Source organism: Brassica rapa, chromosome A02 (genome assembly GCF_000309985.2).
Source record: "Brassica rapa cultivar Chiifu-401-42 chromosome A02, CAAS_Brap_v3.01, whole genome shotgun sequence".
NCBI classification, from domain to species: domain Eukaryota; kingdom Viridiplantae; phylum Streptophyta; class Magnoliopsida; order Brassicales; family Brassicaceae; genus Brassica; species Brassica rapa.
In genome coordinates, this window is record NC_024796.2 from 1,844,837 (window position 1) to 1,868,414 (window position 23,578).

The window sequence follows — 23,578 nt, forward strand, 5'->3', positions numbered from 1 at the left end:
GAATGTATAACATGCTTGTAAGGTTTTAGCACAGCAAAAAATGTCACCATCCAGTTTCACACAACTAGCTCTACTAGCTAAGATTGCATATAGTGAAAAAGCAGCGAACAATTCTTGAATATAAAGAAGTTTGAGTAAATACGCAACCCTCAATTTTTCATTCAAATATGACGACATCCTCATCATGATCAAACTTTCAAATTATTCCTGCATTGTACTTGAGCATTACCATTAACTACATAAACCCAACAAATGCCATTTAAATCAAGTTTAATATATACAGCCACAATACACCAAATTTAATTACAGAAAGTAAATAACATTAGTTTGTAAATACGATTTGTTTTCTCAGATATTTGCCTCAAGTATTGTATTCTTGTGACAAAATACTCTAAAACACTAAAACCTTTTAATATTTGTCTATTGATATTGATGTCGTGTTCTAAGTACGTACAGAACGATATATTTAGAGACTATATAGCTACTTTTTTTTTTGAGACTATCAGTATATAAGATTCAACTTCAGTATATAAGATTTAATAAAATTGAAAAGAGATTTTTAAGCATGCCAAAAAGAAGCAATTTAAGCATCTATCTATTTGTTATAGAAAAAGAAAACAAAATGCTATTTTGCATAGTTCAAGGGTAAATGATCCTCGTACCGAGAAACCCACCACAAAGCTTATCGGCAACATAAAGAAAATCGAAGTCTAGATATAGAAAATCAATAAAGTGACAAATCTCGAGGAGATATCCCAAATCTTGGTGTTTAACTTTATAGTTTTATAATCAAACAATCAATAATGAAATTTACAATTAGTCCACTTTAATTTGAGTCCTGATAAGTTATAGGGAGCTATTTCAACTTCATTATGAGCGTGTTGACACTTTCCATGTGATTGCTTCGATTTTCTTTTTGAACTTTTAATTTGTTCAATCTTATGGCCCCATTTATTTATAGAGAATGTAAAAATTATTTACTATAGTTTTCTTAAAGAAATAAGAACCCATTTTCCGCCAGAAATTTTCAAGAATCTACTTAAATTTTGATTTATTGTGGTTTCAGAAAATATTAAATTAATGTTTTGTTAAAAAAATATGTAAAAATGTAAAAAAAAAAGTTGAAGCCGAGTGTGAAGCCCATGTATTTTCCCCAAAGAGACCAAGCCCACCATTGCAAGCTATCACTTGGCCTCGTAGACATGCAAAATCTAACGGAGTATCCATGCAGATGAAAGTTTCATTTTTAAAACATGTAAACGTGTCATATGAATTGTTAGGTGCAGACAATTAGATGCAGACAAAATCTCAACCTGATGTAATTATCTCAGACAATTCCAAAATTATAAGAACCAGTAGAGAGACTTATTTTTAGAACTGCTTTTCTTTGAAACTTAAGAGGTAGTTTCATTCATTATAAGCTACATGAAAGCTCTAACAACATAAAGTATCATATTCGCTTCTAGAGAAACGTTAAGAATTTAAGATGATAGTGTAAAAACCTAGAAAGCACTCTCTCCTTTTTAAAAGGTTACAAACAGTCTAAAAATCAAAAACACACAAAAGCAGCTTCTTTGTAATCTCAAAGTCATTTTAGGACGGCACTGCGAAAGAAGAAGAAGAAAAGTCGGACGTTAAAACCCAGACAAAAAAAATGGCAAAAAAAAAAAAGAGAAGAAACACGACGCTTACTGTAAGTAGAAGTATCAATATTCTCAGGAAGTTGCTTTATATCAACCTCGAACCTGGCTTGCACCTGTAAGCGAAAAAAATTACAACTCCATTACATACCCAAAGCTAAGTAAACAGCTCGACAAGTAAAAAAGATCAAAACTCCAGACCTGATTAAGAACTTCCGAGTCCGAAGCAGATGCCACAAATGTGATTGCTAGACCCTTTGTTCCAAACCTACCAGCTCTCCCCACCTACATAAACAGTGTGTGCTTATATAACATGAGAATCAATAGTCTATATAACATTCCGAATTTGATAAATAAGAATACTAACCCTGTGAAGATATGTATCAGCAGAGTCTGGCATGTCATAGTTGATGACAATGTTGACACGCTCAATGTCAATGCCTCTCCCTACCAAGTCTGTCGCCACCAGTATTCTCTTGTGCCCTTCCTTGAAACTTTTGTAGTGAGTCAGCCTACATGCCATATGCCAACAGTAAATGATTAAGAGTTGGTCTACATGCGGAGAGGCTATAATAGAAACACACAAACCTCTCTTCCTGAGACATGCCAGAGTGAATGCATATTGAGGGGAAATTGCATTCGATAAGCAGCTTGTTCAGCTCCCGAGCTCTGCTAACGCTCTTCACAAATATGACAACTTGATTGAAGTCCAGTGCGTCAAGAAGGTCATTCAACTTGCGGTTTTTCTCCATCTCGCCCAGTTTGATGTAATGCTGAAATCACAGGAGATAAACATTGTCGAACAGTTAAAAAAATATCAACCAATATTAAAAGAAATAAGAAATCATACAAGTTAAATTTACCTGGACAAGCCCATGAAGAGTCAACTTGGCTTCATCATCAACATATATTTCCATTGGCTGAAAGGAACAGATATCAGAGTTAAGTGTATTAGCAAACCTTCTTCAGGAAATGATATCCACTACAAATTGACACGGATGACACTCCAAACCGAGATACTCGCACACCAGGTTTGCATCTTCAAGGATGTGCCATGAAACATCATATATTGCTCGGAAGATTAAAGCCCATGAGGGACCTCATTACACCGAGACTCCCATACCCAACCAGTACTATTAGCATGTCAAACAAAAAAATGATGAAAAAGGATCCCACTGAGTAAAGACATCACTAAACCACACCAAAGCTATTTTACATCTTCAGAGTCTTACTATCCTCTAAACACCAATATACTACCCAATGCATTTTGGATTGAGACAAAGCGTCCAGGGATCAAATGGTAAGAAGGTCCTAAATATAAACCTAAAACCTCCCAACGAGCGCTAAAAATAATACAACACTACATGACTTGTATAGCGAGATAGTAGTGGCAGGGAGACATTACATCTTGCATAAATTTCTTGCAGACTGGGCGTATCTCCTTGCTGAGAGTTGCTGAGAACATCATAACTTGTTTCTCGTGAGGAGTCATCTTGAAAATCTCCTGCACATCCCTCCGCATGTCTGATAAATAAGAGTTACAAATATTTAAACAGGTAATTTTCCAGGGATAGATATTCTTATACGAGGATACTAGAGATCAGCATACCGAGAGACTCCAGCATTTTATCGCACTCGTCAAGAATAAAATGCCTAACATTCTTCAACGAGAGATCTTTGTCCCTGGCGAGTCCAAGCACACGACCAGGTGTTCCAACAACAATGTGAGGACATTCGTTCTTCAGCAAGTCTTTGTGAATTTTGTTGTTGACTCCTCCATAGAACACTGAAACCTTAGTATCAGGCAGATAGGTACTGAAACGCACGAACTCATTGCAGATCTGCAAGTAATTTTCAACATCAAGGTAGGATAAGCACAAGAAAGTTTGGGGACAGACAGCAGAACTATGTAATCGATAGCAAAGAGCTCGTACCTGATAAGCTAACTCTCTTGTATGGCACAGTATAAGCGCAGACACCTGGCCAGGAGTTGGCTCAATCTGTTGCAGAGTAGAAAGCACAAAAACAGCAGTCTTCCCCATACCGGATTTAGCTTGGCAGATAACATCCATGCCCAAGATAGCTTGAGGGATACATTCATGTTGCACTGATGGAGAGCCAAAGAAAATTGCAGCGAAAGAACCGTTTATAAGTAGAGTATAACCTCCATATCTTTTTAATTGGTGCTAAGCTCACTCCAAATCAATAGATTGAAATATCATTTTTTTTTACCTGGAAAAAGTAAATAGTACAAATGTCAATGGCCTATACAAATTCAACAATTAACAAAGAATCTTAACCCCATGATCAACACTATCCTCTCAAAACTATGCTAAGACTTAGTTAGGTGATGACCAAAAGGACCAAGATAGAACAAAATAGTACAAAATACTCAAAAAAAAGATTGAAAGGTACACTTTACCTTCAGATGGATGTTCAAATCCAGAATCAACAATAGCTCGGAGAAGCTCAGGTTTCAAAAGGAAGTCTCTGAATCCAGAACTGTGTATTCCCACGTAACCTCTGCCACAATAAAAAAAATACAATATGAGTTGACAGTGACTAATGATACAATTACAATTAACAAGCAGTAATCTAAAAATATATGAAACAGATCGAAAAAAAGAAGATAACTAACTTCTTCACGGCATCGCCGTTAACTTTATTCCCAGAATCCAAGACCTTCTCGTCCTCTTCCTCATAGTCTAGGAGCTCCTCCTCATAAGCTTCGTTGTCCCTAACGTCTCCCATAGTTTTCAAATTCCACAAGCTGCACAGAAGCTTCACTTAAGATTCCTAATCCAAAACAAAAACCTCAGATTCAGTGAAAAAGCATCTCAAAAGTAAACCTCCGACGATTCCCGAGCTCTCAACAGTGTGAATTCGATGAGATTGAGCTACAAGTTTACCTGAGAGAGATGAGCAGAGTCGAGGTAGAGATCTCGAGTTCGATTAGGGTTCTGGAGTCCGACGAATATAACAAACTGAATCCTAACGCCGAGTCGGTGTCCAGCACTTTATATACTCTACGTATACTTGATGGGCTTTGTGTTAATGGGCCTTTAAATTAAACTTCCAAATTTTTAGTAATGATTTATAAGCCCATAAAAGAAAAGCCCAATATTGACTTGGTCAACTCTATCCAGTGTGTCGCAAATAAATATCTCACTTTGGACAGAGCCTTTAGCTTCTGATATTTTCGTCTTCTGCAATCAGAAAATTTGGGAACCCTAATTCGATCTCCAGATCTAATCAACTCTGCTCAGTTTCTCAGGTATCTATCGAATTACACTATTTGCTTATACGCTTTCTCGTTGAATCTAAGGTTCCGAGCTTTTGGATTACGAATCGTATTTGAAATTTGTATGTTTGAACTTGTGAAGTATGGAAGACCCTAGAGACAACGAAGCCTACGAGGAGGAGCTCCTAGACTACGAGGAAGAGGACGAGAAAGCCCCAGATTCCGCAAATAAAGTTAACGGCGACGCCGTTAAGAAGTTAGTTATTTTTTTTCTTCTTTTCGATCTGTTTCATGAGAACACTGACTGATTAGATTTTTAAGTTATTTAATTAATTAATTTCTGGAAATTAATAATTTTTGTTTCTGGTTGTGAGCAGAGGTTACGTGGGGATACACAGTTCTGGATTCAGAGACTTCCTTTTGAAACCTGAGCTTCTCCGAGCTATTGTTGACTCTGGATTTGAACATCCATCCGAAGGCAAGTTTACCTTTCACTCCCTCCCTTGTTTCTGAGCTTACATCTTGGTGGGCACTCTAGTTTTGGTTATTGGTTATACAAATTGAATTATCTCACTAAGTTGGAACGAAGATGTTCTGCTTGTTGCTAGATATATTTTACTTCTGTTATAATTGTTATGTCCATTGACATTGCAATGATATTGCTTTTTCAGGTAAAAAAAAAATGATATTTCAATATGTTGATTTGGAGTGAGCTTAGCATTTCGTAAAGCCACCAATTAAAAAAGATATGGAGGTTATATTCTACTTCTAAAGGCTTCCTTGGCTGCAATTTTCTTTGGTTACCCATCAGTGCAACACGAATGTATCCCTCAAGCTATCTTGGGCATGGATGTTATCTGCCAAGCTAAATCTGGTATGGGCAAGACTGCTGTCTTTGTTCTTTCGACTCTGCAACAGATCGAGCCAACTCCTGGCCAGGTGTCTGCACTTATCCTGTGCCATACAAGAGAGTTAGCTTACCAGGTATGCCCTTTTTACTGCTCAGTCTGTGACTCTGTCTCCAAGCTCTCTCATGCTTATCATACCTTGATGTTAAAAATACTTGCAGATTTGCAATGAGTTCGTGAGGTTCAGTACCTATCTGCCTGATACTAAGGTTTCAGTGTTCTATGGAGGAGTCAACAATAAAATTCACAAAGACTTGCTGAAGAATGAATGTCCTCACATTGTTGTTGGAACACCTGGTCGTGTCCTTGGACTCGCCAGGGACAAAGATCTCTCTTTGAAGAATGTGAGGCATTTTATTCTCGACGAGTGTGATAAAATGCTGGAGTCCCTCGGTATGCTAATCTCTAACATCCTCTTGTATAAAAATATCTTACCCCGGAAAGTTACCTGTTTTGACATATATATCTCTTATTTATCAGACATGCGAAGGGATGTGCAGGAGATTTTCAAGATGACTCCTCACGACAAACAAGTTATGATGTTCTCAGCAACGCTCAGCAAAGAGATACGCCCAGTCTGCAAGAAATTTATGCAAGATGTAATGTCTCTCTGCCACTACTATCTCGGTGTACAAGTCATGTAGTATTGTATTATTTTTAGTGCTCGTTGGGAAGTTATAGGTTTATATTGAGGACATTCTTATTTGATCCCTGGACGCATTGGGTAGTATATTGGGGTTTGGAGAATAGTAAGACTGAGAAGATGTTACATAGCTTTAGCGTGGTTCAGTGATGTCTCTGCGCAGAGATGTTTACAAGTCCTGTAGTCTTGACATTTTGATCCCTGAACACAGTGCCTCCATCGAAAAAGCTTGGGTAGGGTATTAGGGTTCGGAAGATTGGGAGACTCTAAAGATGTCACTTAGCATTTGAGTGGTTCAGCGATGGAATGGGATCTTCTATCATCAATTTCTTCTTCAATTTATTGCCATGGTGACAGCATTGGGTGGGTTTTGAGTCGCGGTGTAGTGAGGTCTCAATGTTCGTCATGCTCAGTTTTACTGACCTTAATGGATGCAAACCTGGTGGACGAGGATCTTAGTTTGAGGGTCCTTCATCCGTCGCAATGTTTTTGTAGTGGAAATCATGCCTGAGGAAGGCTTGCTAACACACTTTACTCTGATATCTGTTCCTTTCAGCCAATGGAAATATATGTTGATGATGAAGCCAAATTGACTCTTCATGGGCTTGTCCAGGTAAATTTAGCTTGTGTGATTTCTTTTTCCTTTTATTATTGGTTGATATTTTTTTAAACTGTTCGACAATGTTTATGTCCTGTGATTGTTACAGCACTACATCAAACTGAGCGAGATGGAGAAAAACCGCAAGTTGAATGACCTTCTGGACGCTTTGGATTTCAATCAAGTTGTCATATTTGTGAAGAGCGTTAGCCGAGCTGGGGAGCTCAACAAGTTGCTTATTGAATGCAATTTCCCCTCAATATGCATTCACTCTGGCATGTCTCAGGAAGAAAGGTTTGTACATCTCTCATAACATCATTTCTTCTGAACCAACCTGACTTGCTATTCAAACCTCTCCGCATGGAGACCAACTCTTAATCTTTCACTGTGATATGATACGTAGGCTGACCCACTACAAAAGTTTCAAGGAAGGGCACAAGAGAATTCTGGTGGCGACAGACTTGGTAGGGAGAGGCATTGACATTGAGCGAGTCAACATTGTCATCAACTATGATATGCCAGATTCTGCTGATACATATCTCCACAGGGTAAGTACACCTATTTATAAAATAATGAAATGTTATATAGACTATTGATTCTCTTAAAGGATCTCATAAGCATGAACTTATCTGAAAGCCCACTGTTTATGGTGTAGGTTGGGAGAGCTGGTAGGTTTGGAACAAAGGGTCTTGCAATCACATTTGTGGCATCAGCTTCGGACTCTGAAGTTCTTAATCAGGTCTGGAGTTTTGATCTTTTTCTTAAGTGTGTCGAGCTTTGAACTGATATAAGCTTGGGATGATTAATGGAGTTGGAACTTTCTTTTGTTTAACAGGTACAAGACAGGTTTGAAGTTGATATAAAGGAACTTCCTGAGCAGATTGATACTTCCACATACAGTAAGTGTCTTACCGTTTTTACCAATTACGCAAAACCTGCTTAGTTTTGTCTCAATGGTTTTGATATCTGACGTAATCTCTTCTTAATCTTTGCTCAGTGCCGTCTTAAAGCAGCATCGTCTCTCAGCAAGAAGCTCTCCAGATTACAACTATCATCATCATCCCCTCTATATTTTAGCCTTTTTCTATGTGGACAAGTTTCCGTTTAGACCGTTTGTAACTCTTCAGTTAAAGAGAGATCGAGTAACACTCCAAATCACATTGTTGAAGTTTGTCTTGTTTTGTAAACGATATTTCTATGTTCTTTATCTCAGGAATTATATAGTCTTGGTGTTTAGTGGTTAGATGTTCTCTTTTGAATCAATCTGAATATTATCACCAAGGTTACTTAAATACACGTAATGAAAAGCTAGTAGTTATGTATTGACTATGCTGATTTTAATCTTAACAGTGGTGTAGCCCTCCTTGTGGGTATAGACGTTGATGTCAGTTTCTTACGACGGAGCAAAGCTGTATCTACGTCCACAACATGATGGTCATTGTCATCTGCTTCATCTCCATCTACAACATTACCTTCTTCATTGACTTCATCTTGAGCTACAAGTTCAATCTCCTCGACTCGTCTCTCTTTGTATCTCTTACTGCCCCACATGAGTAACAGCAGAATCACTGAGACGACAAAGACCATCATAAACAGAGCTCGAAAGCTGTGGTGATCAAGCTGGATTGGAGTATCCGTTGTGGTCGAGTCCAGACAATGTCTGTCTCCATAAAACCATTTGTTCTCCATGAGTTTCATGGTCTCTCCCTCAGTTATGTTCAAGATCCGTCTTGAAATATCTGGCACCAACGGAGATCCCAAAGGGAAAGCCTACCAGAAAACATAAAAGATTCAAGAACATACATACCTAATCAAGAAAACAAACTATATGTTTCTACTTACAAAGCCAAAGCCATCAGCCTTAAAGGTAGGTTCTATAATGGAATACTCCGAGCAATATTTAGCCATGAAAAGCTTGACATAAGGGACTTCATCGAAGGCAGCATCAATACCACCATCACTGCTCTTGTTGAGAAAGAGCTCACGCATTTCTTGAGGAGAGTCATAAGCCTTTAACCTCGATTCCTCGTAGCCCATTAGTTTCAATCTCTCGAATGTAAACGAGCCAGATTGATATCCTACGTTCACTCCACTCTTCTTCAGATCATCCATGTGTCTCACCGTTGGTCTAAGCTCCTGAACCGTTAGCATTGATGTTAGTGTTGCTGTGTAGCTCTGAGTTAGAATCAGCAACACAAAGCACCAAACTACCACAAGAGCCCTCGTGAAAAAACTCTCTGATGGCTTCCCTATTACAAATAAAAAAATATGATCATTAGTATGATGATAAAAGTATATCAACAAAGGTTTATCAACTAAAGTCTCTCATGTCAAAGTTTCTCATCTAATTTTTTGGCATTTAAAAAAACTTCTCTATTGAAATAATATTATTATTATTGAAAGATCTGTTGAGAAATTTGATGAAGTTTAGTGATAAAAGTAAACTTACTATGTGCAAAAAAGAGAGTAGAAAATGAGAAGTAGAACACATTAGATATCTTATCAGACATCTTATGTGTCTTGAAATCTTCATCTGCATGATACTCAAAAACCCAAACCATCATTCCAATATAAACAAAAGAAAAAGCAGTGAGCAACCATAGCTCCTTTGTTAAAGGCTTTAAGAACACCCATTCTCCTTTCTCTCTCTCATCCTTTACCGGCACCACGAATACAATACCACTCTCGGAGTATGGCAATGCAAAATCAACATAAGCAGACCGGTTAGCTAAGATTGTAATATCACCTACTGCTCCATCATACTCCTGTTAAAAAACATTTTATTATATAAAAACAAAAACATTTTATTATATAAAAACAAAAACATTTTATTATATAAAAACAAAAACATTTTCTTGAATGGTTTAGGGATCAATGTAAAAAAATTTTGAGACTTGGGATCAATATAACTTACCCCAAGGAACACTCTATAAACCATTTCGTCATAGTTTCCATCTGATTTTCCATCAGGAGTTTCAAAGGGGACGTAATCAAAAGGGACATCATATGGCATTTGATTTATCACCGTGTCGAAAACTTCTACGCAAAACCCACTGGTTGCTGGAACATTAGTGTTTGCATCCTTTGTTACCTTCACAAACTGGTTGAAACCATCCTTCTTTGGAACTGCTATCCTCAGCTTCTTTGGGCTAATTGGGTGGTCCCAACCTTTGGGAACACCTATAGTGTCCCCTGGCCATATTATCGGTCTAAGGCCACTTGAGCTTTGTGAAGCATTAAGTCTCTTCACTAATCCTCCATCTGATTTCCAAAATCCAACCGTTCTTTCACCGCGTTCTTCTATATTGATTATCTCGAAAGTCGTCGCCTCTAGCTTCCCTTGTTTTAGCTGAAACCTCCCGGAAACACCTTTGAAACTGACTGTTGATAACGCTTTAAGAAGCTTAGGACCAGAGAGAGAAGTAGCAAGATCATCAAGATCAGTCTCATTATCATCTCTTGACATTGTTTTTTTGGTCTTATTGAAACTCATGTTGACGTCACTGATTTTCTCAACTGACATAGCAAGTGCTGTGGCAGCATCATAAGCCCAACACCCAAAATGGTTTAGCTCTTCTCCTCCGGATCTTTTTCCCCAACGATATTGGAGATACGCTAGCTCTTTTGATCTTGAGAAATATGTCTTGACGCCCAAGACACCTTGCATGGCTTCCACGGTTGATTCCCCCATTAAACTCATGAGATCAGCTATACCGTTTGTAACAATCCATACATATCCTTTCTCCATCATACCAATCTTTTTGGCTATCGCAAAAAGCCTTGACCCTAGATCAGGTAACATGTGCACGATAAAAACCCTAGTGGGCATGGTCATTAGTTTCAAAAGCTCGTTCTCGATTTGATCATTAGAGGAATGCAACGATATGGCGCATCGGTATTTGATTCTAACGTTATTCTCTTGAAAAGCATCGACTAAGTAAGGAAGAATACCTTCTCCGAACTCATTGTCTACATAGATAGGCACAGCTTCCCTCCATCTAAATGACTTTAAGATGGCACTGATGGATTGAACTTGAGCTGAATCGTCGTGTGCCGCTCTGATGAAATATGGACTACGTAGGGAATCAAGAATAGGGCTTGTTGCTGAGAATGAAATTATGGGAACTTGAGATTGGTTTCCGAGGTTGATTATAAATGGAGCTTGCATTGAGTTCCCCGGTCCAAGAATAGCTACCACTTCCTTCTTCTTGATCAAGTATAGAGCTGCAAAGGTTAAGGTTAACATTCACATTAATATGATTAATCTCCTTTTAAACAATTTGTGGTTTTAAGTTTTAAATTTTTAGCTGGTGTTGTTAGGGAACTCTTTTAGGTGCCAATTTTTAGTTGGTGTTGTTGGGAACTCTTTTTGTTTGAATATAAAAAGAATTACAGATAGAAGTGTCATGGAATGTTAAGTAGATCTGAGATTTGATCCAGAACCCAATCCAGTATGCTCTTTGTGCATGCATGATTTAGATCTATCAAAAGACTATACATAATTGACTATAAAAATATCTACATTTAAGACTTAGCGATAGCGATTAAAATATGCTGCATTAAATAATATATTATACTTTATAGAAGAACTAGTCCTTTGTATCATTTGTTATCTTTCATGCATCAAATGTACGTAGTGTTTAAGGTGAGTTTGGTCTCAGAAGAAGTAAACAATACTAGAAATGGGTCGAACAGAGGCGTTTATTAGATTTCGAGATGATGTTACAAAGGTGGAGAAAGTAAAAGCAAGCCGGAGCTCGTGAGAGCTTAAACCGGAAAAGTACAAATAGCAGAGAGATGATTGTACGGATGATAAACCCTAATCTCGCCGCTAAGTTTGTGTAGCTAAGTGTCGATGCCTTTCTCCTTTGCTTTCCTCTCCTTTTATACTCTGTTCGATTACCTTAACCTAAACTCTTTTTACTAATTGGGCTTTGTCGGCCTTTCGGGCCTGATTATGAGATGCTCGCTGAGCCGTTGAGTCGATCAACCTCGCTCCGCTTGCTCTCTGCTTCGACTATCAGCGCTCCCTGTCGAGTCGATCTCTCGAGAATCGGCTTCTGCGCCGATGTCGACTCGGTTTGCTGGACTGGGCCCTTTGTTCGATGGGCTTTGTGGATGGGTTAAATCCATCCCCAACAGTAAGTCCCCCCCCAGTTCATTGATGGTCGAGCAATCGATCTTTGATGAATTTGGTGCCTGTGGTTCGGAGAACAAAAGGTTCAATCCGAGCAAATGACAGGTCGTTGGGGAGTCAATCCGTTCAATTGATACTCCTCGATCGAGGGAATGGATTGATGCGTCCGTTTCTCACGCGTTGCGATCGTGAGATAAACGCTTACGGGTCGAGAATACGGACCGGCGCATCTGTTGATCACGCGCCTAATTGGGTTTAGGCCCACTTAGGCCTTATTAGGCGTAATGATGACGCTTTGATCCCCGCGCTTATCTCTCTCTATAAATAGCGACCCCCTCTCCACTTCTTTTCATTTTCCTCCGCAGCGCTAAAGGTACTTTCTCTCTCTACGCTCCTTTCTCTCTCTTTATCTCTGTTTTTAGATCTGCGAGTATCCGAGATGTCGTCATCTCATCGTTTGACGCGAGAACAAAAGGGAAAGGGGGCGGTCTCTTCTCGGGACTCCGGCGATATCCATCACGAAGCGATGATGGATACGGGGAATATGGATTTATCGCAGCGTCTCTTGGTCTCGGAAGCGAGAGAACAGTTCCGGGGTGACGACGACGGTCAAGAAGCGGTCGACGCCTCGATTGTCCCGATCAGCTACTACCCTGGGAACATCTTTGCTGAGGAGAGCCCCCTGGAGGTTTGGAGAATTCGACCTTCGGTCGTCGATGGACAAAATTGGTCCAACGTCGAGAGGACGAAGTCTACCGTGGAGTCGGTGGAAGCTCTCCTCCGAGATCTCAATGCACATGGGGTTTCGTTCATCGTTCCAAAACGGGATCAGAGGCCTTGGTCGCCTCCGAAGGGATATCAATGCATTTACGAATCGTATTTTCGGAGCGACACGAAGTTGTGGTTTCCAATTCCCCGAATTGTCACGGCTTACGCGTTTCGCAGAGGAGTCGCCTTAAGCCAGTTGATGAACGGTTCTCTTCGGTTAATGGTCGTTCTATCGGTGATCGCGGCTGAGGCAGGGACATCGATGAGTGTGAGGTCGTTTGAGGAGTTGACTTCAGTCTCAATTTCCGATGATGGGCTCGTCTCGACGAGGATGCGCCCAAATTATAACGTGGTCACGGGGTACCCGACCAAAACCTCAGACTGGCAGCGTTCGTATTTTTATGTGAAGTCGAACAGATCAGCGTTCGAGGAGCCTCCGAAGTCTGGTTATCGCGTTCTCTGGAATGCAGAGATGGGTACTGCGCAGTATCTTATGTGACAATTGTAGCATGTGCTCGTCTAACGCGTCTCTTTTCCTTTTGTAGTTGGTCATCCGAATCTCGCCACTTATCCCGAGGATTGGAAGGAGAGTGCTCGGATCGTTGCGCTGCAGAAGCAAGATCACTGGGAGGACTTTACTCGGGAGAGAATTCAAAGATCCATAGATCAAATTGCTAGTCGTGAGTTTTCTTTGGTTTTCCTTCTGCTTTTCCTAGCAAGTGAATAGCGTGTATTAAGAATTTTTCTTTGCAGAACGTTGGATCTCAAACTTGCTTCCCCTCGTCAATCAATCGACTTCGAAGAGACTATCCCTCTTTACTCAAGCTGAGCAGAAAGAGATCAACCGAGCCAAGACAATGAAGCAATTGCCCGACCTTAGCCTTATTGTGGCTGAAAAGATAGGCGCCAAGCGAGGCGCTTCTGGGAGCAGGGTTGGCCCTTCGGGGTTGGAAGCGGTAGAGGCGACCCCAATTGCTGCTGAGCAAACGCGTACTGGTGGCTCCTCGAAGAAAAGCAAGAAAAAGGCCGAGGATCCGAAGGAATCTTCTGAGCCCGGGCAAACTGGGGCAGACGGTTCCTCTAAAAAAGGGGGGAAGAAACGGAAAGCCGGAGATTTGCCCGCCGAGGACGCTCCTAAGAAGAAAAAGATGAAGAAGAAAGAATTGGCTATGCCCCGCTCATCCTCGGTCTGCGAAGAGGAACTTCAGGCTCTAGTTCCTGAAGCTATCCCTGAGGTTGGGACCTCGGAGGATGATGAGAATGAGACTATCGCCCTCCGCCGACGGAGACGGGAGAGTCGAGTCACCGAGGAGGTATCCCGTGGAACCTTGGCCGGTGATCTACCTTCTACTGAGGTTCCGAGGGGAATATCGACTTTGGGAGGACAGCGGGACCGCTCGAGGAATGAGTCCCCTGCTCATGTCACGGAGGGATCTGAGACCCGAGTATCCGGTCGCCCTAAGGAAACCCCGGCAGATGAGTTCAGATTCGAGTTTAACCGTGAGCTTCCGCTGGCTTGCTACCCGGAAGATTGTGCTCGCCTGTTACGGTTGGTCAAAGGCGGTCCCGATCAACTCCCTTCAGTGGGAGATCTCATCTTCAAAGATGAGTATGAGCACGCCTCTTGCTCGTCTGTAAAGGTAAGCGGTTGTTCGTTCCCTTCTTTTCCGAACCTTAAATTATTTTGGCTAAGTCTTTTGGTGTTTTGATCAGAGCCACGGCGACTGGAATGTTCTGGTCGGGAAGTATGACACAGCCCTTAGGCGGGCCAGAGAGCAGATCCGTGAGAGCGAAGAAGCCAAGAAGAAAGCGGAGGAGGCTCTTCGGGTGTCTTCGCGGGAAAAGGCTGAAGCCATTGCTCGGGAGAAATCTCTCAGGAAAGCGTTTGACGAGACGCGAACGTCTGATGCGGCTGAACTGCAGATGTGTAAGGAGGCGATGAACAATCTCGAGTTCGTGGTGGATAAGCAGCGGAAGGAAAAGGCTGATCTAGAGGCAAAAATGGCTGCGGAATTGCTAAGGCATTCCGAGGAGATGGACAGGCTTCGGAAATCTCGTAAATACGAGGTCACGCACGAGAGGGTTCGCGTGCTGATTGCCATGATCGCTAAAGCCGAGAAACGCTTTCACAGGATTTCCCTTCGTGAAGACAAAAGGGACAAATACGACGATGCTCGGTGTCTCTATAGTCAAGCCTTCGGGACGAGGAAATGTCTCGAGCAAATCAAGGCCTCTGGTGTTGAGATCCCGCAGGAAACCATCGACTTCTTCATCGGGCAAGAGAAGCACTACGAGGAAGAAGCAGAGCGTTTGGAGGTAAAGGAGATTCCGGCGGAAGATCTTTGCCTTTCTCCGCTAGTGTTGGAGTCTCGATTTTTGATCGAGGAAATTTGGCGTCAGCTTGACCCGTTTGGGTCGAATATTAATCTGATCGATTCGGAGGCCGCTATTGCTCTGCGTACTCCTCTTCGTCCTGAAGATCCGGTGGAGAAGCCCGCTCAAACTGCTGTATCTTCCAACCAACCCACCGATCAAGATGCTGATCTCGCGAAGCAGACATCGGCGGGAGCGGTTGTTCACAAGGACGGGGCAGTGCCGACCATTGTGCTAACAGATTCCCCCGCTAAGGCGTCGAAGAATGCCAGCTCATCTGCTTCCTCGTCGGAAGACCCGGAGAAGGGTGACGATGATCCCGCGGGGATGCCTATTGCGGACGCGACTGCTCCAGCCCCAGCCAAATTTGGTCGCATCTCGGGTCCCGGAGAAAAAGACGGTGATGGTGGCAAGAACCTTCCCGCTGGTGACGAATAGGGCTATCTGGTCGAGGACCTTCTCTTCCTGTTGTAATTTCGCAGTTTGCTTTTTAGTAGACTTTTTCTCCTTATGTTGTGCTTTGGTCTCGTTGAGACCTTTGAACCTTTATGTACCGTTGGCCCATATGGGTCTTGTTGTTCGATACTCGGGATGTTTTTCCCCTTTTTTTTTTTTAAAGGCTTTTATCAAATGTTTGCTTTGCTTCGAATCGTAACTCGTTTCTCGTTAAGTCGTTCCCGTTTGCCTTGTCCGTAACTAAGTTTTAACGAGTTTTAAATGTTTGGACTTTTAACGAGTTTCCGAGGAAAAGGTATCTGGATGCCCCGCGGTAACCGAGAGGAATTTGGTCGGCCAACTCATTATTCTTCGATTTGCAGTAAGATCCAGAAATTTCGCTCGTGAGTCGGTCAATGCCTGAGCATCGGTGACGCGGAACTCTGTTTTTCCCTTCGTTCGATATTTGATCAGGATATCGTCGACTAAGTGGGATGAGTGCTCGTGCGCCGCTTTCGAGTTAAGGGGCTAGCATCATTTGGCTCTCGTCATTGTTTACTCGAGGGAGTGAGACGAGATGTATTTTTTGTTAGGTTGGGGCTGGACCCCGTAGAGGGGATGCCTACGTACCTCCGGGGAGGATCAAGCCTTTCGTAGTTCATTTTGGTCCAAGTAAAAGTAACTTGGTAGTCATTTACTTGGAGTTCATCATCGAGTAGAAGTGACCGTAGGGTGCATCTACTCGGTTTTTTTTTTTTTTTTTTTTTTTTTTTTTTTTTTTTTTGCGAGTAAAACGGTGATGTAGATCATTTTACTCGTTCCGAAAGGGTACTCGTTTTACGAGTAGAAGCGACGAAGATGCATGGAGTTCCAAGCTCGTGGAACTGCTTCTCCGCGGGAAGTTTCGAGTCGATATACTCCTGGTTTGACGACTCGAGTGATCTTATACGGTCCTTCCCAATTTGCGCCGAGTTTTCCAGCGTTGGGTTCCTTGGTGTTCTCAAAGACTTTTCTCATAACCAGATCGCCGAGCTCGAGAGGACGCGATCGGACCTTTTTGTTGTAGTAACTCTCGATTTGGTTTTGGTAGTTTTGGATTCGAAGTAAGGCTTGGTCGCGCTTCTCCTCTAACCCATCTAGGGCATCTAGCAGCATCTCTTGATTAAGCTCGACATGCTGAGGCATCTTGGACCGGCGGAGACTTGTTACGTTGACCTCGGCTGGAGCCATTGCCTCCATCCCGTAAGCGAGTGAAAAAGGAGTAGATTTTGTCGCTCCTCGGGGGGTTGTCCGGTGCGACCAGAGCACGCCGTCAAGTTCATCGGCCCAATGTCCCTTTTTGAGGTCAAGGCGCTTCTTGATTCCGTCGATGATAATCTTGTTCGAGGATTCTGCTTGTCCGTTTCCTTGAGGATATCTTGGCGTCGAAGGGCTTAGTCGGATGTTCCATTTGTTGCAGAAATCTTTAAAACTTCCGGCCATAAACTGTGATCCGTTGTCTGTCACGATCTCGTATGGTAGTCCGTGGCGACAGATGATGTTCTTCCAGACAAAGCCACGAACTTCCTTCTCTGTAACCTGCGCGAAGGCTTCTGCTTCGATCCATTTGGTGAAATAGTCGGTTAATACCAGCACGAAGCGACGTTGGCGAGAATTCGGCATTGGTCCGATGATATCCATCCCCCATCGCATGAATGGGTAAGGTGCTGCGGAAGTTCGCAGTAGCTCGGTTGGACTGTGGATACTCGGAGCGTGTCGTTGGCATTTGTCGCATCGCCGGGCATATGCTTCGCAATCGGTATTCATAGTTGGCCAGAAAAATCCCAAGTTCCGAATTTTCAAGGCTAGTGATCGACCTCCAGAGTGGTTTCCACCCGCTCCTTCGTGGGTTTCTGCCATTACTAAATGTGTTTGCTCGGCGAAAATGCATTTCAGGAGGACCTTGTTAGCCGTTACTCGGTGGAGTTCTTCTTCCATGACGACGTAATGCGCGCTGCGCCTCTTTAATCGTCTTGCGGCCCATTTATCCGTTGGAAGTGTGCCCGCGGTGAGATATTGGATGAATTCAGTCCTCCAGTCGGGTAGTAGCTGATCTTGGTCTGTCATCTCGGAGTCGTCGTTGGTCTCAGATAAGGGCGTTGTTTCGAGTTCTGTGGTGACGAAGTTAGCTGACTCCGTTGAGATGTCGATGCTTGGTTTCTCGATTCGGTGAATTGGAATAGTCCTTTTGACTTGATCGCGTAGCTTGCTTCCGAGTGCTGCTAGCGCATCCGCACAGACATTTTCTCCACGAGGAACCTTGGTGAGCTCGAAGAATTCGAACTCTTTAGCCAATGCTTGTACAACTCGGAGATAAGCATCCATTCTATCGTTGCGCGCATCGTAATCACCGCTGAACTGACTGGCGACGAGCTGTGAGTCGCAATATGCACTGAGTCGCTTAGCCTTGACTGCTTTGGCGAGGCGAAGGCCTGCGATGAGTGACTCATACTCTGCTTCGTTGTTTGATGCTGGGAAACCGAAGCTGAACGACTGTCGAATGAGCTCTCCCGATGGGGATTGAAGCTGAACTCCTGCTCCAGAGCCTTTGTTTGTCGAGGAACCGTCGACATGCAGGATCCATGTTGAATCCGAGGTTTCCAAATCTTGAGCGAGTTCCGGAGATAGCTCCACGAGAAAATCGGCGAGGACTTGGGCCTTAGCAGCGGTTCTGCACTTATAGGTGATGTCGAGCTCTCCGAGTTCGATCGCCCATTTGGTAAGACGGCCGGCTCTGTTCGTGTTTTGCAGGACAGTTCTGAGCGGCTGGTCGGTGAGAACTTCTACCGAATGTGACTGGAAATATGGGCGGAGTTTCCTCGCTGATTCGACGACGGCCAGGGCCATCTTTTCAAGTGTCGGGTACCGGGTTTCTGGTCCGGTCATCCTCCTGCTCATGTAGAAAACAGGTCGTTGTTCTCCTCGGTCCTCCTTGATTAACACGCTGCTGACTGCGGCGGATGAGACCGCAATGTAGAGAGATAAAACGTCGCCTATGTCCGGCTTTGCCAGGATAGGGGGCGTCGTCAGGTAATGTTTGAGCTGACTAAAAGCCTCCTCACATTTATCGTCCCAAATGAATTTCTTGTTTCCTCGGAGGAGATCGTAGAATGGGAGGCATTTATCGGTGGATCGGGAGATGAAACGATTAAGCGCTGCGATTCGGCCTGTTAGTCGTTGGACTTCTCGGCAATTTCTCGGACTGGGGAGATCAAGGACAGCTGATATTTGCTTCGGGTTTGCTTCGATTCCCCGCTGCGTCACTATGTAGCCAAGGAATTCTCCGGACGATACCCCGAAAGTGCATTTGGCCGGGTTTAGCTTCATCTTGTAAGCGTTTAGGATGTCGAAACACTCCCTTAAGTGTGCCAGGTGGTCGTTTGCTCGGACTGATTTGACGAGCATGTCATCGATGTAGACTTCCATCGTTGTACCGAGCTGTTTAGCGAACATGCGGTTGACAAGTCGCTGGTACGTCGCACCGGCATTCTTCAGCCCGAAGGGCATTACTTTGTAGCAGTAAGTTCCTCGATCAGTTATGAACGACGTCTTCTCTCGATCGTCGGGATGCATCATGATCTGGTTGTATCCCGAGAAAGCGTCCATAAACGTGAGCATTTCATTGCCAGCAGTTGACTCGACCAGTCTGTCGATGTTCGGAAGTGGGTAGCTGTCTTTTGGGCAGGCTTTGTTGAGGTCAGTAAAATCGACGCACATGCGCCACTTGCCGTTTTTCTTCTTGACAACCACTGGGTTAGCGAGCCATTCCGGGTAACGAACTTCTGCTATTGAGCCCGCGCTTAGTAAGCGCTCGACTTCCTCGACAACTGCTTTGGATCTTTCGGGACCCAACTTTCGTCTCTTCTGTCGGATGGGCTTAATATTTGGGTCTACGTTTAGCTCGTGAGTCGTGATGGACTGGTCGATTCCCTGCATGTCAGTCATCGACCAGGCAAAGGTAGACAAGTTTTGCTTCAGGAAATCCGTGATATCACGTTGCATTTCGTCCGACAGATAAGCGCCTACTCGTAGCACTTTACTTGGATCCGATTCGTCGACTGGGACTTCGAGCACCTCTTCCTTTTGTGGGCAGATCTTGCTGATAGGAGGTGAGATCGAGTTGACTAGTGACTGAGATCGCTGCAGTTTGACCGTAGCGATTAAGAGATCTCGCGCGGCCCGTTGATCTCCTCTCACTGTTTTAGTCGTGCCATCCATTCCCGGGAATTTGACGCACTGATGGTACGTGGATGCGATTGCACGCATGGAGTACAACCATGGAGTGCCTAGTATCACGTGGTAGGGAGCCTTGGTGCTGACTACCGAGAACTTGACCATCCGTGCTACTCCCTCTGCTTGTACCGAGAGACGGATAGTTCCCATGATTACTTCGGAAGAACCATTAAAGCCGGTGAGAGTCCTGGATGACGGTTTCACGTCTTTTAAGTCGATTCCCATTTTTTCGAGAGTTTCGCGAAAAATGATATCGACCGAGCTACCAGTATCGATCAGCACTTTGGTGACGTCGTACTTATCGATGGCTAAAACGACGAGGAGAGGATCGTTGTGAGGGAAAGTTACTCCGACAAGGTCTCCAGTTGAGAAGGAGATTGGGAGATCAGTTGGGAACTTCTGCGGCCAGCGCTGCGAGGTGTCCACCATTCGTCGGTGATCTTTGACTGCTCGTACGGAGTCTCCGCAAGGTGGAGATCCTCCCATAATCACGTTGATCCGCGGCCTGACACTTGATTGCTTCCTGGTGAGAAGAGCTCGGAGGTCTTCGCTTTCTTTCGGCGACCCGGCCTTTTTGTGGTCCAGTTTTGCACGCAAATCACCGACTCGCGCGTTAAGCTGATCTCGTAGATCGACGATAGGATTGCCTTCCGTAGTTGCCAATGAGGATCCTGGGCTCGGCGAATGCTTAGCTCTTTTAGCATTGAGCTCGACTCGGAGGTCGGATGATCCGAGAGTCTTGTCAGTCGTTGGCGTGGTCTTTCGTTTGAGGAGTACACGTAAGTCCAACGGGTCGAGGGCTTCCTCGAGATCGCTCTCTTCGTCTGATGAGGACTCCGGTTGGGCTCGAATGACTTCAATCCTTTGTCTGGCTGCCGGCGGATCCTCGTCAGCCGAGGCGTCACCGTCATCGTCTTGATGTGGGATTTGCTCGGCGACCTTTGGTTTTTGGTCGTCTTGACGCGGTTTTGCTTGATTTTTTCGCTGATTTTTCCTGTCCTTGTTTCTGCTCCAACTGTTCTCGCTTTTTGGCTTCGGAGGAGGAATCTTAATTTCACCGCTTTCGAGTGAGGAGAGGAATTGCGCAAAAAGTGTTTTGCACTCCGAAGTGTCGTGACCTTTTACACCGTGGAGTTTACACGATTTAGTAAGCCCTGGTGGGGTCCGGGAAGATCCCGCTGCCGAATCGACCTGGGCGACCGTGGCTGGCGCTGTTGCTCGAGGGGATTCGCTTGGAGGATCGGTTTCCCGATGAAAGGTGTTCCACTTCTTCCCGTTTTCGTCGACGACGTAAAGGAGACCGCTCTTACGGTTATTTTTGTCGCTTTGAGCATGCTGACGAGGTTCGACGTGAGCTGTGACGGCATTTTTAGGCGCTGATTGCTTCGCCGAGTTGTGCTTGCTCATGATGGCTTTAGTGTCTTCTTCCATACGAATGAAGTTGTGAGAACGAGCAACGGCATCTTGCAACGTCGTGGCGGTGCATCGATAAAGATCTTCTCGGAACTTACATTCCACAAGGAGATTGTTCCTCAAGGCATCGACGGCGATGTGGTCTGGGATATTGATTCTTGACACGACCGACTTAAAACGTTCCATGTAATCGCGAAGATTCTGATCCTTCGTTTGCTTGAGGTTCCAGAGAGTCGACGCCGTTGCTTCACGCTTGGTGAACATGATATAAGTCTTGAGAAAAGCCGAGGAGAGCTCTTTGAAGCTTCTAATTGAATTCTCTTCGAGTCCCGAGAACCAGGTTAAGGCTTGCTCGTTGAGTGTTTCAATGAAAAGTTGGCAGTATCCCGCGTCTCTTTCATCGGGGGCGAGTCTGGCCCTCGCTACCGCAATATTAAAAGCCGTCAAGTGCTCGACGGGATCTCCTCCTGGTTTGTATTCCGGAAGACGCAACTTGTCCATCTTTCGGAGTTTGACCTCCGTCAGTTCCTCGGTGAAAGGAGTACGCGATGTTGATGCGATGACACTGTCAATCTCGGGTACTGCGCTCGTTGCTTGGTGGATCCTCGAGCTCATTTGTTGGAAATTTAGTTTGAGCTCAGCGATTTCTCGGATAGTTGATGGGTCTGACGCTGCAGGAGAAGCATCGGCGGCTAGGGTTTCCGCGAGTTGAAGAGTGGGATCGACTGGGTTCGTCGTTCGTCCTTCTGCCGGAGTAGGAGGGTTTGTATTGAAGAGGTAACGACGGAGCGGTTGTGAGTTGCCGGTGGAGGCGCTAAGAGCAGCGACAATGGCGGCGAGCTGATCATTCGTCGTCTTCTGAACTTCTTCTTGATGAGCAAGTCGGGCTATGACTGAACTCATGAATTCCGACGAGAGGAGGGGAGGACGCGGAGGAGGCGTGAGTGCCGGCTCCTCTCCTGAGGTATCAGGGTTCGTACCTCCGGTGGTCATATCGGTCTAGAAACGCTGGGTCTGTCCTGCCCCACGGTGGGCGCCAATTGTTTAAGGTGAGTTTGGTCTCAGAAGAAGTAAACAATACTAGAAATGGGTCGAACAGAGGCGTTTATTAGATTTCGAGATGATGTTACAAAGGTGGAGAAAGTAAAAGCAAGCCGGAGCTCGTGAGAGCTTAAACCGGAAAAGTACAAATAGCAGAGAGATGATTGTACGGATGATAAACCCTAATCTCGCCGCTAAGTTTGTGTAGCTAAGTGTCGATGCCTTTCTCCTTTGCTTTCCTCTCCTTTTATACTCTGTTCGATTACCTTAACCTAAACTCTTTTTACTAATTGGGCTTTGTCGGCCTTTCGGGCCTGATTATGAGATGCTCGCTGAGCCGTTGAGTCGATCAACCTCGCTCCGCTTGCTCTCTGCTTCGACTATCAGCGCTCCCTGTCGAGTCGATCTCTCGAGAATCGGCTTCTGCGCCGATGTCGACTCGGTTTGCTGGACTGGGCCCTTTGTTCGATGGGCTTTGTGGATGGGTTAAATCCATCCCCAACACGTAGGACTTTCAAATCGGCCGGTCCGGCGACATTGGGAGCAATCTCCTTTGACCGCCCCGGTAGTTTTTCTAACTATAATGTTTTAGTAATTTAAATTTGTTACGTATAAATACATACAAATAATTAAAAAATATACAAAAGAACTTTATAATTATAATATATATAATAATCATAAGAACATAATTTACTTTTATGATTTCTAAGATGGTAAACATATACAACAAATCAACTTCCATACATGATCCATGAAGATTCACAAGAAAAGATTGAGTACCTGAAGCGGCAGCACCAACAACAGTTTGTTTGGAGTCTCGGATGTGGAGGACAATCCTTGTCTTGAAGTCTTTATTAGTCTTATAGAATTCCGACAGAGACATGTTGATAGCTCGCAAGCTCAAATCTACTAATGTTACATTAGTGTTAAGAACAACTCCCACTTTAACTTGTAAAGATTCCTTTTGCGATTTCCCGTATATAATTAAGAAGACGAGGAAAATTAAAAGTCGTAAAGGAAAAAGAGAACGAGACACGAGATTATGGGAGAAAGACATAGCTATGATGAGCGCACAGCTACAACAGGAGAGACGGGTCAAATAAACGATA

At 43.9% G+C, this 23,578-nt stretch overlaps 4 protein-coding genes across 7 annotated transcripts; 2 read left to right on the forward strand and 2 right to left on the reverse strand.

The window, feature by feature from the left end:
- Nucleotides 1-1,381: 1,381 nt before the first annotated feature.
- On the reverse strand, nucleotides 1,382-4,640 carry LOC103850757 (DEAD-box ATP-dependent RNA helicase 15). 3 transcript variants are annotated; one of them, XM_009127543.2, is made up of 12 exons: nucleotides 4,550-4,640; nucleotides 4,279-4,410; nucleotides 4,063-4,163; nucleotides 3,575-3,747; nucleotides 3,250-3,481; nucleotides 3,046-3,164; nucleotides 2,504-2,560; nucleotides 2,229-2,413; nucleotides 2,008-2,152; nucleotides 1,842-1,925; nucleotides 1,693-1,756; nucleotides 1,382-1,604 (listed from the first exon to the last, which is right to left on the reverse strand). In XM_009127543.2, the coding sequence occupies exons 2-12, from the start codon at nucleotides 4,389-4,391 to the stop codon at nucleotides 1,594-1,596; spliced, it is 1,284 nt and encodes a 427-aa protein (XP_009125791.2). In that variant the 5' UTR covers nucleotides 4,392-4,410; nucleotides 4,550-4,640; the 3' UTR covers nucleotides 1,382-1,593. The 3 variants fall into 3 exon arrangements, with proteins under 3 accessions (XP_009125791.2, XP_009125790.2, XP_033141606.1); XM_009127542.2 differs by having other exon boundaries at nucleotides 4,279-4,436; nucleotides 4,550-4,633; XM_033285715.1 differs by lacking the exons at nucleotides 4,279-4,410; nucleotides 4,550-4,640 and having other exon boundaries at nucleotides 3,575-3,872.
- A 165-nt stretch (nucleotides 4,641-4,805) lies between these two features.
- On the forward strand, nucleotides 4,806-8,266 carry LOC103850759 (DEAD-box ATP-dependent RNA helicase 15). 2 transcript variants are annotated; one of them, XM_009127546.3, is made up of 12 exons: nucleotides 4,806-4,914; nucleotides 5,024-5,137; nucleotides 5,259-5,359; nucleotides 5,693-5,865; nucleotides 5,951-6,182; nucleotides 6,270-6,388; nucleotides 6,989-7,045; nucleotides 7,140-7,324; nucleotides 7,434-7,578; nucleotides 7,686-7,769; nucleotides 7,866-7,929; nucleotides 8,028-8,266. In XM_009127546.3, exons 2-12 carry the CDS (start codon nucleotides 5,025-5,027, stop codon nucleotides 8,036-8,038), a joined length of 1,284 nt encoding a protein of 427 aa, XP_009125794.2. In that variant the 5' UTR covers nucleotides 4,806-4,914; nucleotide 5,024; the 3' UTR covers nucleotides 8,039-8,266. The 2 variants fall into 2 exon arrangements, with proteins under 2 accessions (XP_009125794.2, XP_033141605.1); XM_033285714.1 differs by lacking the exons at nucleotides 4,806-4,914; nucleotides 5,024-5,137 and having other exon boundaries at nucleotides 5,553-5,865.
- On the reverse strand, nucleotides 8,263-23,573 carry LOC103850758 (glutamate receptor 2.5). Its single transcript, XM_009127545.3, has 5 exons — nucleotides 23,250-23,573; nucleotides 9,945-11,254; nucleotides 9,480-9,795; nucleotides 8,873-9,279; nucleotides 8,263-8,800 (listed from the first exon to the last, which is right to left on the reverse strand). The coding sequence occupies exons 1-5, from the start codon at nucleotides 23,524-23,526 to the stop codon at nucleotides 8,357-8,359; spliced, it is 2,754 nt and encodes a 917-aa protein (XP_009125793.1). The 5' UTR covers nucleotides 23,527-23,573; the 3' UTR covers nucleotides 8,263-8,356.
- LOC117132124 (meiosis-specific protein ASY2-like) lies at nucleotides 13,737-16,155 on the forward strand. Its single transcript, XM_033285713.1, has 2 exons — nucleotides 13,737-14,575; nucleotides 14,649-16,155. The coding sequence occupies exons 1-2, from the start codon at nucleotides 13,793-13,795 to the stop codon at nucleotides 15,744-15,746; spliced, it is 1,881 nt and encodes a 626-aa protein (XP_033141604.1). The 5' UTR covers nucleotides 13,737-13,792; the 3' UTR covers nucleotides 15,747-16,155.
- Nucleotides 23,574-23,578: the final 5 nt, after the last annotated feature.